This window comes from Crotalus tigris, unplaced genomic scaffold, assembly GCF_016545835.1.
Source record: "Crotalus tigris isolate CLP2741 ecotype Arizona unplaced genomic scaffold, ASM1654583v1 scf7180000019302.1197242, whole genome shotgun sequence".
Taxonomy (NCBI): domain Eukaryota; kingdom Metazoa; phylum Chordata; class Lepidosauria; order Squamata; family Viperidae; genus Crotalus; species Crotalus tigris.
This window is the reverse complement of record NW_024097477.1, coordinates 718,501-731,935: the sequence shown is the minus strand read 5'-3', so window position 1 is coordinate 731,935 and position 13,435 is coordinate 718,501. Positions and strand designations below refer to the sequence as shown.

General features: G+C 44.7%; 1 protein-coding gene across 2 annotated transcripts in view; it reads right to left on the bottom strand.

The window, feature by feature from the left end:
* The window catches only part of LOC120316229 (kin of IRRE-like protein 3), a 474,406-nt gene extending 464,574 nt beyond the window's left edge, over positions 1 to 9,832 (bottom strand). For both annotated transcript variants that reach the window (XM_039361571.1, XM_039361570.1), the window contains exon 1: positions 9,436 to 9,832. In XM_039361571.1, coding sequence (XP_039217505.1) covers positions 9,436 to 9,490 — 55 coding nt within the window. In that variant the 5' untranslated portion in view covers positions 9,491 to 9,832. The remainder of the gene's footprint in view (positions 1 to 9,435) is intronic.
* Positions 9,833 to 13,435: the final 3,603 nt, after the last annotated feature.

Genomic DNA, 13,435 nt, shown 5'->3' with positions numbered 1-13,435 from the left:
GTGACATAGAGTGATGGAAGACCGATTGATCCTTAGACAGCAGCTTGAAAAGCAAATACATTAGGTACTGCATAAGCAACATTATGGTCAATGATCTGATTTCAGTGACATCCAGATTAAAGCCATCTTTCAATGTCTAATTAATCTGAGCAGTTAGGACTAAACCAAGTAAGCAGGTAATCCTCAACTTGTGGAGCCCAGAATTTTTCTTATAAGTCATTGCAGTTGTAAGTCAAGACACCACATGACTGGACTCAATTGTACAATGGTCATAAAGCAAGGGATGTGGTTAAGTGAATCACAGGGTCATTAAGCAAATCACTTTAAGAGAACAGTTGTAAATTGAAGACTATCTGCAGGATAGTTCGAGTCCAATACTCAATCCAAATTGCAACACTGGAGCTTTGGTTTAGAACTACGGTATATCTGATGGGCACCTGAAGCAACAGGTGATATCCATAGGAAACTGAACAGACTCTACAACCCTCTTTGAATTGTTTTCAACTCCATCGGGATGAAATATAGCTTTTCCCAAGGATTTTCACAGTATCCAGTTGACAAATATCAAAATGGAAACTGCAGTTCCTTCTCCAGTCTTCCTCTACTACAAGGTGTATCCTTGCCTGCTTTACATGACTTGTCTGAAGTCGCAATTAAATAAATCACCCACCATTAATATGCTGCCACCGAAGTGTAATTGAGGAATGTACACTGGTGTATAAATAGTGATGTTCTTCAGTAGGTTCCTTTTAAGCAATACCCATATTATTTCAATTTTAATGTAATGAACATTTTCATCTGTAAAGATGAAGGAAGAAGTGAGGTAAGAAGCAATGCTTACTTTCAAAATTAAGCCATTTTCATGCTCTACGAAGAACTGTATGTGCTGGTATTCTGCTGGGAATTGTTTAGAAAAGTCAACAACTGCAAATAGCCACAACTATTCTTGACAAACAGAACTATGACCCCTTATTTTATATGCTGGGAAGTCAGAATTACAGGTTCTTTCACACTTTGGAGAGCCAGCATGCTGATTCTGCTTGAAAATGATAGCATTTCTTTAGGATAGTTGCAGTGAATGGTTATCAGAGCATTCTCTACCTCTTTTACAGAATGTCCATAATAACAGTGCCATTTATTTATTTATTTATTTATGAGACTTATGTACCGTTTTAAGCGTAAGCACTCTCTAAGTGGTGTACACCAGTAAGCAATGTATAAATATATTTACATTGCCCCCAACAATCTGGGTCCTCATTTTACCTACCTCGGAAGGATGGAAGGCTGAGTCAACCTTGAACCGCTGACCTGCTGAACACAGTCAGCTAAAGTGGCTTGCAGTACTGCACCCTAACTGCTGCGCCACCTCGGCTCTAAATTGGGCATTAAATACTGCAAAAATAGGACAATCATTTTCATGGAGTAGTGGGTTGCTGTGTAGATGTTCACTGGGCATTCTTCTGTCCTACACAGACTGAGCTGTAAATACAGACATAGGCCAGATGCTAAAATTACTGTAGAAAAGGATATCAAATATACCTCCAAGCTCAGCCTGATGAGATTCCAATGCAAATTAGCATCTTTGGAAACTTACCACCTGTGCAGTCGTGTAACAACATTAAGGGCTGTTGGCTTCTCTCCAAAAACAATCATGAATGACTTAGTAATCCTCTCCATCATCCCATTCACAAGGGATCTTGGTCTTGTTTTTATACTCACATCTGAATTTTCCATATTCAACACTGCCCTGCTCATCTATTTGACCATCCCTTAAAATAAATGTACATCATAAACCAAAACCGTTCGTTCTTTTTATGTCAGCAATATGTGATTTCTTTACCTCCATATTTTTTAATGCACCTCTAGCCAGGATATTATAGATACTGCATCTCTGATTCACAAAGATTTCCCCAAATATGGTTTATTTTATTTATTTTTATTTATGAATTTTAAATAATGCCCATCTCATTCACTAGGTGACTCTGGGCAGTTTACAAATAAAAGCTATGGTGTAGGGTTTCCTGCCCTAGCAGGGGGTTGGACTAGATGACCTCCAAGGTCCCTTCCAACTTTATTACTATTACTATAAAGGAATACAATTAAAAACAGGGTTAAAACAGAATTAAAAAGAAGTTAAAAGGCAGAGGGAGTGCCCTGAAGTCCTCAAGTTTATCTACTTTCATTCCAATCTCCAGGAATGTAAAAATGGTGTGGTTCTGGATTTCTATGCACATACACGGGTCTAACACAGTTTTCAGAATAACAGAACAACAGAGTTGGAAGGGACCTTGGAGGTCTTCTAGTCCAACCCCCTGCTCAAGCAGGAAACCCTATACCATTTCAGACAAACAGTTGTCCCTGATAATCTAAGTACATCATGCCAAAGATAAGGGTTCTCATTTCTTCCCTTGCCATCCCACAAAAAGCTGGCCTGAACTCAGATTATAGTTGCAAGATCAACATTCCTAAATTGTTACTGCATGCATAAATAGCCCTGACACTTATTTGATCATCATAACAATATTGACACTAGGCTTAAATGTTGCAGTTTTACAAGATATTTGTTTCCAAGATGAGTTTGCTAAATTGTTGCAATATAAAGGAAACACTTAGCCATCACTGTCATTTACTGATAATATATAACCCATGTTTCTGCTATGAATATATTTGGCTGGCAAGTAACACAACCAAGTTCCTTTGCTTCTTTCAGTGGGCAATAATATTTTATGAGAGGACTTCTTTTTCTGTTTGTTCAGTGGATTCCTGCTCTAGACTGGGAAAAGCACCCACTCCATTAAAAAAAACAAACCAGGAACTATATTGGGAGAAAATGCCATCTTCGAGCAGATGATAAATGCTTCTAAGCAGTGTAATAAAGGGAAAACTATTTCACTCCATCTATAAAACCATTAGCTTAACTTCCATTCATCAGAAGTAGTGCAGAGATAATCACTAATTAAGAACTGGAATCTCTTAACAGTATGTAGAAAAGAGTATGAGAGATAACATAGTCAACAAGTGTGTGATCTTACCATAGATATGGAATCTCTATTTCTTTGAAAGCTTTAAACAGAAATTAGGAGGAAGACAATGCTTCCAGGAGGATGGGGGTCTGCTCCATCGATTAAAAAGTAGGTAGGTATAATAAGTGTGTCCCCTTGAGGCACAGATTTACAAAACAAAAAGTTTGGCTCATGATTTAAACTGAACAGAAAAAGGAGGCATAGTAGCAAAGAAAAGGTAGACTAGAGACTACGTGCATAAAAGGAGGGGGTGGAAAGCACCTCCACCAACCTTTAAAAAGCACAAAAGAAGAAAGCCTATCCATGAGTTTCAGAAAAATAAATAAATAAGCAATCTTGGTTTTAGATTATAAAAAATATTTTGCCCATCCTCCCCCCTCCTCCAATGAATCCAATTCTTTGAGAAGGGTCCCTAATAGACTGGGTTGACAGGGATAGCCAAACTAAGTACAATGCTCACAAACTGAGTCTCCAGTTTCTGCAAACATCTCAGAAGCATGCTTCACTGACTCATTGGCTAAAAGTTCACACATCTCATGAAGGCACTCTCTGTTGCCCAAGCCATAACGCCACTCATGAAAGGAATTTACAAACCAGGATTGGCAAATAAGGGGCTGAGTCCTCTTACCATACTAAGCCATTGCCAAATAAAGGAGAATATTTGTATTTGAAATGAGGAGGTGTTCTCTTTGATCTTGGTTGTTTTCTTGGAGATTTTTCATTACCCAAACTAAGCAACATCATCAGGACTAGTTTGGGGGTAATGAAACATATTCAGGAAAACAATGAAACTCAGAGAGCACCAGGAACCCCTCAAATAAGGAAAATTAAGAGTATAATAAATATTAAAATGACAGATAGATCCTGTTGAGGAAACTCTCCCTGGAGATTCTGCCTTTAATGGCAAGCCGAGAACATACAGGAGGTGAGTTCCGCCAAAATCACTGGGACATTGGCTTCTTCAGAACCGAAGCAGCCATTCAATACTCACAGATAAAGAAAAAAATAGACTTTGGAGAGACTTCTTATGAAGTGTGTCTCACTGCAGGGAAGGGAAAAACAGGTTTCTGCATGCTTCTCATTAAGAGAGCAATAATTTAAACCTAGACTGAGCAAACTAAGATTCTAAAATACTGACCACGTGCCCCACTTGATGCAAAGTATATTCTCAAATAAATCCTCAGGTTAGGGTTGCAAGGGGAAATTGCTTTTGGCTTCCTTCAAAAGCTTCTTCCACATGGCGATAATGTTTGGTGCAACCTATGCATGCGTAACTAAGAGTCTATCTTAATCAGAGTTTACTATGCCTTTCTCTTATTTGAGCAATTGTGCCACAAATTGTTTGTTTACATCTCTACCCACTTTGGATTACTACTGTATTGTCTACCCTCCAAACCCCTGCCCCTCTTTTAGATCTTTCCCTAAATGAACGTTTTGATATTTCCCCAAACATTTCTCCTTCCTTATACTTAAATTATAAATCCTCCAACCTTGTGCTTAGGTGTCTCAAATGCTCCCTGATGCTCAATTTTACATCAAGCAGATTTCCCAGCAAGAAAAAAAAAATACTTAAGTCTAATAAGAACTTTAGTGCTTGCTAATACTTAACAAGGATGAGAAGTCTTCTTTCTAAACAACAAATATATGAATGCAGGATTCTAGTCCACTTGACTTTGTTATGGGAGTCCTAGAAGACCTCACCCATAACTTCATTCATTCTTTAGTGTATCTAACATCACAACCACATTTTAGCTAAAATGTTACATTCCAACCCAAAATCTAGACAACATAGTTATGCATCAAAAGTATATTATGCTGTAATAAATGCTATAGTTCTGGTGCGACACTGATTGAAGACTGATGTTGAGGGGAGAAAACATAGAAAATGTATTTAAATGTCTGTTAGATTTGCACATAGAAGAACCCTCTAGAAAGATTGAGCAGGTAATATTTCCAAGAGGAAAACTGATTATCGTTAGCTAAATTCTCCATGAACCTTTTTTTTCAAAAGGGAATTGAGAGCCAAAGAGCCTCTTACTATTAATTTTAAATAGCTTAGTTCTTTTCAATTTTTATTCAGCGTGGCTGGTTCCCTGTTGGTTTTTCACCCAGCGCTGATCAGATGATCCACTTCTGCACTAGACTGCATTAAATATCTTAGGTGTTATTGCGGATTGCAAAATATCAAATACTGCTAAGAGCAGCAGAAAAACGGAATGATAAATAAGATACTTTCTGAAAACTTGGTGGAAAGCATGAAAAAATAAATGTCATAGGACTTCTCCTTGAGAAACTACACCAAAGGGAATGCAGAAAAGGCCTGACTCTTGTCTTCCTTTGGGTGGACACTGAATACATAAAGAGAAGGTCTTCCCAACCAAAAGGTGCCTAGGACATGCCTTATTGGTGTCACTTTATCCAAGAAGGACCTCTGTTTCCTATATTGATTTCCATTTTGGAAAAGCCATTATGGGTCTGGGCTGTTGTATACATGGCAAGGCCCACAACAGACCCTTAGATGCACCTGCTGCCACTTACCATCCAACGGCTCTATTTAAGTGACCAGATGGAAGAGTCTTTGCAATCTCTCCTGCTACAAACAGAACAAAAACGGAGCTCCACACAACAGTATCACGCAAGTCAGTGGAGGCTAGTGTGACAATGGTGGAGGAAATGGACCAACCCACGACAGAGTCTCAAATTATGGAGTCAGCTTGCCCCACAATTCTTAGCCATCTCAAGCAATGGATGCATGCCGATATGTGCAATATGTGCCTAAAGTTCAAATAGTGACTCTGGTTTCTAAGCTCCACTGACAAACAGCATTCCTTCCCCAGCTGCCCAGAAATGCTGTCAAATGTTGTTGAGTTGGAGAAGGAGAAGGAAGAGGAGGAGGTAGATGTGAAAGTTCTTACAGCACCAATTCTAGAGGTTTGCTATGTGACAGCAACATACTGCTCAAAAACTGATGCTATTAGGAGTTAGATGATGACCAGATCAGAAGATAAGAGAGAGGGGGGGGTCTCTTTCCTTATTTCTACCCTAAGCTATTTCAAAGCAAGGGAATAAAAAAATCCAAAACAAAACCTAGGAAAAAAACACTAATTACCAAAAGCCTTTGTATTTTTGCCTGTGACAGGGACATATTTTTTTTTTCTACCAAGGAACACCACTGATGTCACATGCTAGTACTGTAGGAGGTGAATTGTCTCATGACATATTAGTTTTCATGACATACTATATAGCCCTGACAGCTTAGGGAAAGCAAAAGCAGCAGGGAAGGGAAAAAATCAGTAAGGTGGGAGGAAGAGACCAAATACTTACCTATCCATCCTGAGACAGGATATTGGACAGCATATAAATACATGCTGACCAAGAAGCCTAACACCACCCACCGAGAAGCAATTTCTTGAGCTGCTGTGCCATCTTAAGGGAAACTTAAGATGACTAAATGGAGCCCTTCCATCTGTGCTTTTCCAGGTCCCCTCCCATTTTAATTACTGTACGGTACTGAGAATCTCACTTAAGGTACCACAGGTGTGGAAAAGCAAGCACTGTGGATTTACCCCTAAACGTTTACATGTTGGTGGTACAACTGAAATTTGGCTTCGAAGAGCAAGTCTGAAAATTATACTGCTAAGAGGCTTTAAAAAAGCTCTGCAGGAACACAGGAGTACATTAGCTGGCTATCTTCCAAAAAAAAAAAAAAAAAAAAAGTGGATGTACTTTGCACTATGAAATATTAGCCAAGAGAAATCTCTAAGACTTGCTTAGAGGGAATGCCGAGATGCAGAACATCCTTACAAAACAAGTGATTTGGAAAACAATAAGTAGATATTCCTATTTGATGATCAGGCATCACTTCCCAAGACTGAGTGACATGAACCAGTTTCACCCTCTTTGACCACCTTGTTTGAAGGACTTGAATAGACATCATTTCATGCAAAAGTACATTCTTGTGAGACCCTGGATAAGACAGGAATTTTCAGATGTCTATTTAGAGATCCTCCCAGTTCTGTACTCAGTAATTTTATTTATATATCTCAGCCAGACACAAATCCCTTACTGATTCCTTCTTGCTCCCAGTTCCCAAATATATTATTCTGCAGCTAGTTAATTTTTCCTCCCTAACCCAATGCAGATCTTCTTGCAGCCTTGAGGACTAGACCAGTGCTTGTTCTCGCTTCCTAATTGATACTGCTGGGCTTTTAACTCAGTATCAACAGCCTTGTGGGCAGCCCATAATAGCCTTAAAACTTAAGTAGTCACTGAAGAATTTGGCATGCAGTGTTAAGACCATCAAACTTCACGACAAAGAAAGGAAGAGAAAAAAATATCCACAAAATGTCTCTAGTATCTTACCCCTGAAAAATAATGGACATCATCTACTAAAGATGCATGGGAAAGAAGTCCCATCAGTAGCAAATGCATTTTAGATAGTCATCTGGCAGAGAAAACTTCTTGTATATAGCTCATCTCGCTCAGTCTTTTAACAGTACTTTAAATGCTGGCTTGATCTTTACAGCAAAAGGATAAAACCAATGCCAGATTCCCCAGGCATGTTTTGGTGGACTAGTAACACAGTTTCCTGCTATCCTATCATTTGTGCCTTCCAATATAAACACCCCCCCCACACACACACACATAAGCGAATTACTCTGCTGTAGAAAGGAACAGGAATAGCTTTGGCAAAAGATCTACACCATCACCCCAAAAGATACCAACAAGCACTGTAAGGACACACTTTTTATGGAACGGACAGAAAAGAGCTTTGGAATTTTAATGGCAATACTTTTAAAGGTGCATTCCTCTTTCCTGCCTGCCCAGACTTTGAAGCAGAAAATCAGGAAGAAGGGGAAAAAAAAGAACAAACCCCTCTGAGATCTCCACCTAAATGCCTGTCTGTGTGTACCTCCAACTCTCTGTATGTTCCTCTAAGGTAGCAGTTCCTGGTTCCAAAAAGTGAGGAGGAGAGTTGCTGATATCATCATCACAAAATTATAATCAAGAGCAGACTTCTCAAATCTTGGCCTCTTGAAAAGCATAAAAAGAAGCCATTCTGATGATATTCAAGAAGGAAAGGGAGAGCCAACCCTCCACAAACTGCTCAAACAAGACAAAATACAAAATGAAAATGAAAACTGGGGAGCACAGCAATAATTACCCAGTCTCATACTTCCAGCAGAGGAGACATAAGCACCTAAGTTTGCCTCTTCACTTCATCCACAGATAAACCTGTTGGATTCCTCAGAACAAAAACACCCAGGGACCACAGCTCCCAGAGCAGGGAGCTTGAACAGGTGGACGTCACCCTGAGGCTCAGGTGGCACATAGCTTTGGCATGGGGACAGGGTGTTATTCTAGGGTACCCACCGTGAAAAATGTAAGTTCTTCTAACTCCCTAATTCCACAGGTGACCTTCCAACATCCCAGATCCAAGCCTCCATCCCAGCTCCAGAAATTATTCCGGATCTGCTTCCTAAACCAAGGAGACTGCAGCAGAAAACTGTTTCCAGGATTCAAGTTTAACCACAGGTTTCTGAGATCTCTCCCGCAGCCCAAACCCGGGTCACTCCTACGGTCGGTCGCACTTAACCCTACAGGCTTCTGCTGAAGCCCTCACCCCCCCTCCCTCCAAATCCAAAGCTGAAGGCAATTGCCTCTGCCCTTAGCAAAATCGCAACGGCTGTTCTCGCCTGCTGCCTCGGAGTAACCAAGAGACGCCGATACCTGGACAAAACCGCGGAGGAGCTGAAGGAGGACCAACCTCTACCGGGCAAATACCACCCCCCCCCCCCCCAAAAAAAACCCTATCAACACTTCGAGGAGCTTGTGGTGGAATAAGGATGCTTAAAAAAAAAGAAGACGAGCCTGGTCGACCCTTCTGAGCAAAGGTGGCCAAGAAAGAGCTGTTGCCCCCCCCCTTCTCCTCCTCCTGCCCTTCTTTCCAGGCGTGCAGAAAAGGGCATCTCAAAAGCCTTCTCGAACCCCGCTTTCACCGTCAGCGGGCAAGAGCAAAACTCATTTTTTTTTCCTTTTTTTAGGGGGAGGAGGAGAGAAGGAGAGAAGAAAGGAAAGCCGAACAACGCAACGCAATGTTTCCCAAAGAGAAACGCACACCTCGCCCTCCACCACCCCACCCCACCCCCCTTCCCGGGTCTCCTTCTCCCCTTCGGGCAACGGGGAGAGAGAGCCCGAGAAAGGGACAAGGAGCAGCACCGGGCACCAAGTCGCGAGGAGTTTCTCCCGTTCTCCCCCCCGTCCCCCCCCTCTTTCTCTTTCTAAGCGCAGGTCGGGCGGGCTTCCCATCCCGGAGTCAGTCCCGAGGATAGGAATTTGGGAAAAGTCACCAAAGGGAAGGAAGGAAATCTAACGGCGGGGGGGGTGGGGAGGGTCGTTGTCTCTCGCTTACCTTGGCTGAGCAGAAAGAAGCAGAGCAGAGCCAAATCCGCCTGGAAAGCTTTCATTCCTCGGAGTTGGCGGGAGATGCGAGCCGAAGTTGCGCGCTCGAGCCCTCGGGTCGCCCACGGTGGTCGGCGCGCTCGCCCAGCGATGAGCCGCCGCGTCCGCTTCCTCCTTCCTCTTTGCCTCCTCGGCTGCCCGGAGCCCCTCGCGAGCTTCCCCCGGCGGCAGCGGCCACGGCGGGCTGAGCGGAGCCGGAGCGAAGCAGCGGCAGCGGCTCCTCGTCCGCCTTTTGCCTCGCCGGCTTCCCCGTTCGACTGGCGAGCTGGCCGGCCTCGTCGCTCATGTACGCGCTCTCCGCCGCTCCATTCCCGAGTCTCCGAGCCTCGCCGGCCGCCTCCTCCTCCTCCTCCTCCTCCCGCGAAGGAGCTCCTCCTACCGCCGCTGCCTGCCTGCCCGCCCGCCCGCCCGACTGACTGAGTGACTGACGCGGCCAGCGGGTAAGGCTTTAAAGAGGAACTCCTGGCCAAGGGAAGGCGGGCGGGGGGAGCTGCGCGCGTTCCAAGTTTGGCGAAGCGGCGGCGGCGGCGAGAGGCGAGAGGCGAGAGGCGGGCGGCGCGAGGTGGGGGGAAAGAAAGCTTCGACCGTTCCAAGTTTGGGGAAGCGGCTGAGGGGAGAAGCGAGAGGCGAGCGCCTCGTCCGTCCGTCCTCGCCGCTCCTCCCAGCCGAGCGAGGGCTGCGGTCCGGCGGGCTCGACTCAGCGCTTTCTGGGATGGCGGCTGGGCGCGGGGCAGGCTTGGCTTCCGGAAGGGCCACCTGCTCTCTTCAGCCCAGCAGGTGCAACAGCAGGAGGGCCGCCCCGCGACGCCCCGGGCCCAGACGGAAAGCCCTGGCTGGAGGCGGTTCTCCTCCTTCGGCCGCTCGCGCCTGGCCGAAAAGGCGGATTGGCAGCCCGCCCGCTTCACCCGGGCGAGAAAAGTCCGCGAGACCGGAGCGCAGCTTGAAGGAGCCTTACGAAGCGCTGGCCGCTTCCAAGGCAGGCGGGCGGGCGGGCGGGCGGGCGGACGCAGAGACGAAGAAGAAGAAGAAAAAAAAAACCCGCAATTCTCCACCAAATCTCTCCTCCGAGGTCCAAGACTGACCTAGCCTATAATGGAGGAAGGGAGGGGGTCTCTAGGATTGTCAAGGCAAAGCTGCTGGCCTGTGCCCTTCAGAAATGCAGGTGGTCCTCAACTTAGGACAGTTCGTTTAGTGACCGTGCAAAGTTACAACGGTCCTGAAAAGTTAGGGGACTTGTGACTATTTGTCACCCTCACAATCATTGTGGCATTTCTCTCCCCCCCCCTCCATCACCTGATCAAAAATTCAGATGCTTGGCAACTGGTATGGATTTAGGAAGGTTGCAGTGTGCCGGAGGCTCATGTTGCAAACTTCAGTTAAGCAAAGTCAGTAGGGAAGTCATATGATTGGCTGAACGACTGCACTGATTCACTTAACAATGAAAGGTCATAAAATAGCACAAAACTCATGACTTAGGATGGATTTTTCCTAGTCACCATCACCTTTGCAGCATCCCCACGATCCTGGGATCAAAAGTCAGATGCTCGGCAAATGGTTCCTATTTTTGACCTTTGCAGGGTGCCGGGGATCACCGGATCACCTTTTGGGACCTTCTGACAAAGCAAAAGGGGGAAGCCAGATTCACTCAAAGCTGGGTTGTCAATTTATCAATTGCAGTGATTGGCTTCACAACTGTGGCAGGAAAAGTCATCCAATGGGGCAAAGCTCATTTCACCAATGTCTCACTTAATGGGAATTTTGGGGTCAGTAGTGGTCGTAAGTCAAGGACTACCTGTATTAGGTAGTAGACGGCAGGGTCTCCTCCCTCCACCTTAGAGAGGTTGATCCTGCCTAAATCCCTTGTGGTCCTTTCCTAATTGGCTGAGGCTGAGTTTGGCCACTTGCTAGATCTTCAATGATGGGCAGAAAAAAGGACAGCTGGGAACTGTAATTTTTAAAGCAGGCAAATCAGCCTTCTCACCTGCTCATCTCTGCAGAACAGGCTGAGGTAGATGCAGAAGAGGGAAGGCCGTGGAAGGCCTTGGCAACCTGAACACCTTCTCCCTGGAGCTGCAATTAAAGAACTAGAAGGAGAAACTTGACTGGCCGCAGTGGTACAAATAAACATGTTTGATTCTGGCTCTCCCCCACCTGCTTAATAATCCTGGTTCTCTTTGGGCCGTGAAGCTTCTCCTCTCCCGTTGGAAGATGAAGGGGAGGCTAGAAAAAGACACTATAATTTGAATACCTGAGGTAGTAGTCAGTCATTCCCCGATACCCCACGTTCCTGGAAAGCATTGCAGGTGACTCACTTGCTTAATTACTCTTGAGACCAAACCCTGAGCTCATGAAACCACCTATCCTGGAAAGCACTGCTGGAAAGTCAGTGTGCTTAAATTGTACAATCTTCAGGTCTATATAGATCAGCGGTTCTCAACCTATGGGTCGCGACCCCATTTGGGGTCGATCGACCATTTTTCGGGGGTCGCCAAAGAAGGCGATCCGCCATTTTCTCCCCTCAGGGGGTGCCGCTGCGCATGCGCGCTGCACATGGGGGGTGCCACTGTGCATGCACGCTGCGCATGGGGGCCGCCGCCGCGCATGCATGCCGTGCATGGGGCGGGCCGTGCATGTGCGCCGCACATGGGGGCGGGCCGTGCATGCGTGCCACGCATGGGGGCGGGCAGCGCATGCACACTGTGCATGGCGTGCGCATGCGTGCTGTGCATGGGGGCGGCCACACACGCCCGGCGTGCATGGGCACGCATGGGGGTGCGCATGGGGATGGGCCGCGCGTGTGCACGGCGCCGCGCGTGTGCACGGCGCCGCGCATGCGCACAGCGCCGCGCATGCGCGCAGCGCCGCGCATGCGCAAAATGTTTGTGTGACGGGGGTCGCCGTCACACAAACGTTGAGAACCACTGATATAGATAGTCCCCAACTCACAACAATTCATTTAATGACCATACAGAGTTATGACCGTTTTTCACACTTACACTTATGGTCACCTGGTCAAAATTCAGATGCTTGGCAACTGGCTTGTATTTATGATGGTTGGAGTGTCCTGGGATCATGTGATCCCCTTTTGTGACTTTCTGACAAGCAAGGTTAGTGGGGAAGCCAGATTCACTTAACATCTATGTTTCTAACTTAACAACTGCAGTGATTCACTTAACAACCGTGGCACTAAAGGTCATAAAATGGGGCAAAATGCACTTAATGTTTCACTTAACAACAGAAATTTGGGGTTCAATTGTGGTCATAAGTTGAGGACTACCTGTACAGAGTTGATCAGCCCTGCCAGACCAGCCTCACCTGGTCAAGGCAGGTCAAGGCCAGAAAAACACTTCATCTGTTACGTTTCTTCCTACCTGTTGTGATAGGCATATTAAGCTTGGCAGCTTATCAATCATTTATTGGGCTCCTGTCAGGTACATACTATAAATCTGTTTATATATGCTTATCCTCTCTTAAAGATGTTGAGACAGTCACACAAATGTTATAGATCTCACTGTAAGAACGCATTCATTTATTCAAGGACTCATCTGATTATCTGGGACTTTTGTAATGGGATAATGAGAATTATGGTTTATACCATTTTTTTTTTTTGGTATTACAATTGGGAATATAGTGGCATTTTTATTGTTAAATGAATGATAAGACTTAAACAAAACAAAATAATAGTTATTAGGTTATGGCAGGTTGTATATGAACCTGAGTTATCTCTGATATTGAAAAATTGAATAAATCTTTCAAGAACAAGTGAACCAGCTATGAAAATTCAATAGAATTGAAATGCCTGATGCTATTTTTGAACTGTATGCAGCAAGTATCAAATGAGAAGGAATGTCTAGACAAAGAGAAAGCACAATGGAGATTTTTTTTTCTCCAAGTCTAATTTCTGATAATTTAGTATGCCTAATTTTATTGTTTTCAAGGGATCCGACAGA